The sequence below is a fragment of the Opisthorchis viverrini genome, assembly GCF_000715545.1.
Source record: "Opisthorchis viverrini unplaced genomic scaffold scaffold56, whole genome shotgun sequence".
Lineage (NCBI taxonomy): Eukaryota > Metazoa > Platyhelminthes > Trematoda > Opisthorchiida > Opisthorchiidae > Opisthorchis > Opisthorchis viverrini.
In genome coordinates, this window is record NW_008752000.1 from 209,648 (window position 1) to 214,149 (window position 4,502).

Here is a 4,502-nt window from a genome sequence, read left to right on the forward strand (position 1 = left end):
CAAAGGTGCTTGACTCGGATTGGCTGGCATTCTGACCAATCAGGGCATGCCTTCGTCTGGCCCGTGTCCTGCACGTGGCACATCCAAATGATGTGATGTTCGGTTATTAGGGTCGGCTGGCCTCTGTACAGAGGGCTACAACGAAATGCTTGGATGTTGTGAACGAAATCAGGCCCGTATACCCCCTGTTGTTGTTGTTGATGATGTTGTTGCAAGCCATGCTTCGGAACGATGACACACTGTCAGTTTCTATCCAGCTCAGAGTACCTGGGCTGTCGCTCCGTTCCCTCTCTGTTTCGTTCTGTTCTTTTCACGATTCTCTAGTGTTGCTGTCAATCCTGTGACTGTCCAGCTGTGGACGGAGGTCTTTTGAAGTGGTTTCCACAGAATTCTCCAACTACCCAACCGACCTAGTTATTTGTCCCTGTTTCTGGCTCTCAATGGCGCTCGTGCAGCCAAGCCATTCCCTTCAATGCATAGCTCCCCTTCCAATCCCCCCACTTGACAGCCCACGGACAGGGCTGGATTTATGCACCAATTTATCATCTCTCGCCTGAAATGCGCAGCTACAACCGCTGTACGACGAGTACGCGGTTATTGCAGCTGACAATGATGATGATGACCCTGTTTCCGGGAGTTGTTTGCAGTTGAAACACACAATTTCACATTAGCATGCATTTGTGTCTCTTGCCATGATGTACCATGGCCTGGAAGCTAATTCAGCCCCGGCTTTGTTGTATCCCGCTCTTTTCATCCTGACTTGATACTTTTTTTAACAAAAGAATTCAATGAGTTTGTCAGGCTGTGTGCGCTCACGTAGGTATCGGTTGACTCAGATTTGTGTGCTTAATACGGCTTAGCTTTTTAACACCAGTGCATCGATCTACCTACGAATTAGCTGGTGATTCTTTCGAAAAAAGAGGGCATCCTCTGAGCATCTGTGGACCGTTGCATTACAGTCTGAAGTTTTCGCGATTGAGGGTGAATAGAGAGTTCGCTGGTCCATTTAGGCGTCATTTCGGTTTGATCTGTTAACTGTCCGATAGAAATGATTAACGTGAGATCAATGCAGTGGCACCATTTGAAGCACACCTTTAATGTCATTTGCACCTAATCTGTCGGGAGATCAGAGCATCGTTTACTGAATGGCCTTCATCGAATGACCTTTGTATCACATGCATCAATCTTGAGAACTAATGGTTTGCCAACCACTTTCCAAGGGGAGGATCATTATATGTAGTTCCCGAAAAAAGCTCACTAGGAAGACGAGATGAGGGGGGAGGGGCTTTTTTGCACAATCTACACCATGGGAAGTATCCCCTCCTGGGGACAATTCCTCCAACCAGTTTAATCCCATTTGAACCATAATTGTTCTAAAATGGTTCGTATACCTTTTCTATTTCAGTGGATGATCCTGGGCTTCAACCTACGCAACTTCCACTTCGGACTATCCAACCTCATTTTCCATGGTGGTCTTATAGGTAAGTGTCCCGGATCGAGGTTGACCGTGTCACAGTTTTCAAAATGTTTATTTGATTCTCCTTCTGTCATACGTTTCCAAATACGTGTGAGCAGGTCCACGACTGGCTGTTGTGACAACAGCTTTGTAAAATACAGTTTTGCTTCCGCACCTCGCCACGCGATCTGACGTGCGTATCACATCCTCAAATTGCAATCAAGCCCATCGTTTTGGCTGAAACACACAACCAGGGGGCTCTTCCTTTAAAACAAACACCCATGGGGTGTTTTGTCATGTTTGTCATGTGGGAAATTTGTTCTCGAATATCGTGCCAACTGAGTCATGAAGCGGCCTGTGTGCAGCACATTCAGTTGGAAGACATCGTAAACGAGAGATTCAAATGAGTTTCCCGTGGAAACCAAATTGACTTGCAAATGAGTGTATTTCTCGAAAACAGTCCATTTTGGTTCAAGTGGATCATAAGGTTGACGGAAACTCGGGGAATGTGCCTACCTGATGAGCCCCAAGAAGGGCGAAACCGATTGTAAGCTGTTGAAGAGTTTTCAGCAACCTTGTGAGTAGTTTCCTTTATGAAATTTGTTCTATATTCTCGGCTGTAAGTGATAGGTTTGAAGCACTTGTGCACAGTTGGTTGCTTCATTGTACAGTCAAGCAAGCCTTGTCGACCGTTTTTTGATATTCTTTCATGTGATGAATTCCGCTCGGGTTGATCCACTTCGTTTTTGCCGACCGCATTTTATTCTTATAGATATCCTTGTCTCCGTCTTTACCATACGGCCGTCATTTGCGGCGATGTTCCCCAGTAAATCCTCTCCTTATGATTGTAACGCTTCAGCGATCTATCATCGGTGATCCCCCATACTGCTCGCTTAGCAATGAAAGTACACAGATGGGTACACCTGGATCTTACGCTCTCTTTCCGCTTGTTTTTACCAAGTACCAGAAGCTCGGCTGATGCGACATTCACAGGTGAATACTATTCACTAAGCCAGGACAAGTTTGTATTCACTTTTTGGTTGGTACTGGCATCTTAATGACAACAACAGATCGGGGAGTGTTGTCAACAGTGGAACTGAATGTTGAGTTCAACTCACCGACTGCCGATGTTGGGTCGGCGCAATTCAGCAAAAAGAGGTCAAATGCACATGATGGTTGTCGGACCTTCGCAAGCCCTGGAAAGGTGTCTATCATTCCAAGGCTACATATATAGTCAGATGAACTTTGTGTGTACGGCAGTAAAGCATCATTGTCAACATTGCGGGGCTGACCATGCGGAGAATCTTGTTTACCATAACGGTCCGCATTAGATGCACAGGCAGCTTTTCGATCGTCCTCTCTAAACAGTAGTTAAGCGAGACTACAGGTAAATTTCCCTTAGGTTGGTTGGTTTGTTGGCTCGCATTGTCAATAACAGCCTACCTCCTGCGGTTCGTCGCTGATCTGAATAAAGGTGGAAGACGATAGTCGCACCATTCGCCAGTTCGTTATGACTACCATTCGCTGCGAGAACCAGTTAGGCAGACTGTCTTAGTTGGACAGTAGACTGTAGTACCTTATCGAAATAAACCGTGTGAGTTCCCCTAATCCATACTGTCCGTTTCTTGTTTCTTCTCTTCCTAGCTATTTTCACCTTGTATTACATCTACTGGTGTCGGCTGACCATGTTCACCACGCTAGGATATTTGGTCCTGCTCGGTATTCCCACATTCCTTGCCGGTAATCGAGTGCTTAGAGCCCAAGTGGCAGCACGCCTGACGGCCTCCACCGGGGCTGCAAAGAAATGAAGATCCACCGGTGATTGTCCATGCCACCCTCCCCCCTCCCTGGCCGTGTGTTTCACCTCCTTTTTCTGGCTTGTTTGTACAGCTGGTTACGGAGCTTTTTCGTGTGTCGCTGTTTGTTTATAATCTCTCCCCACCCCTTTGGCGCGCCTTGTTTTTGGGCAGCTCCTCTATTTGACTGTGTCGAACCTGGTGATAGTGTAATACCTGCTCGTATACGGATCCCACGCCTCTTAGTTTACTTCACCCCGTGAGTGGAGTGGGGTGGTCAGATTGAGCGCGGTTGTGACCAGTTCTAGGGGAACAAATATTTCCTATGTTAGAAATATCAATATTTGCCCGTTTCACTGCCGCTCGAACTTCTAGAAGGATCGTCTTTTCAGGTTGCACACATTGATCGATTCAGTAAATCACTGTAGGAACAGCAAATACATAAATAAATTTCCGATTTCGGGGATTGTCGTTCACCAATGCACGTCCCACCAGAGACCTAGGAGGCACCTCATTCGAAAGCAGTTGCTATGTTTGCCAATTGTGTCCACATTCTGCAGAAGGAGGGGTTAGTTTCAATGCGACGGACTGTTCTGCACTTTTGCAGATCCAGTCCCGGTCCGAATGTATAAATGTCCCACTTCTTAATGCATTACTCATGAGGTTGCTGTAATTTCATCGCCCTTCTTGGGGCATAGAGGTGGGACATCATAAACGAGAGATTCAGCTGAATTCCAGGTGAGTCTCTTGCAAAACCAAATTTGTTTGCAAATGAGTGTATTTCGTACAATTTTGTTTCAAGTAGAGCATACGGAAACTCGGGGACTGCGCCTACCCGATGAGCCCCAAAAAGGGCGAAACCGGTCGTGGGCTGTCTACAAATTTTCAGCAACCTTATGAGTAGTGTATTACGAATATACATGTATCGCGATATCTGGAATATCGTAGCGACTGAAACACGAGGCGGCCAGCACACTCAGTTGCCTGGAAACATCACAAACGAGAGATCAGGCTGGGTTCCAGATGAATCTCGCAAAACCAAATTAGTTTGCAAATGAGTGTGTTTTGCTAAGTCCCACTTCACGCTTGACAATACTGATCCGAGCTGTGCGTTGTCACTTTGGATGATTGTTAGAAGTGCTCAAAACCAATGGTGCCTGTCCCAACCCAACCTGTCTGCGAGGACTTTAAAGCGAATTACACACTATCGGGGCCTGTTGGCTTTCACAGAACATCCTATCCCGTTGTAC

At 46.4% G+C, this 4,502-nt stretch overlaps 1 protein-coding gene across 1 annotated transcript in view; it reads left to right on the forward strand.

The window, feature by feature from the left end:
- The window catches only part of T265_10187 (hypothetical protein), a gene marked incomplete at both ends in the record, with an annotated part of 40,026 nt that extends 36,416 nt beyond the window's left edge, over nt 1-3,610 (forward strand). The window contains 2 exons of the mRNA XM_009176484.1: nt 1,406-1,481; nt 3,101-3,610. Coding sequence (XP_009174748.1) covers nt 1,406-1,481; nt 3,101-3,264 — 240 coding nt within the window. The remainder of the gene's footprint in view (nt 1-1,405; nt 1,482-3,100) is intronic.
- Between the last annotated feature and the right edge of the window lie 892 nt (nt 3,611-4,502).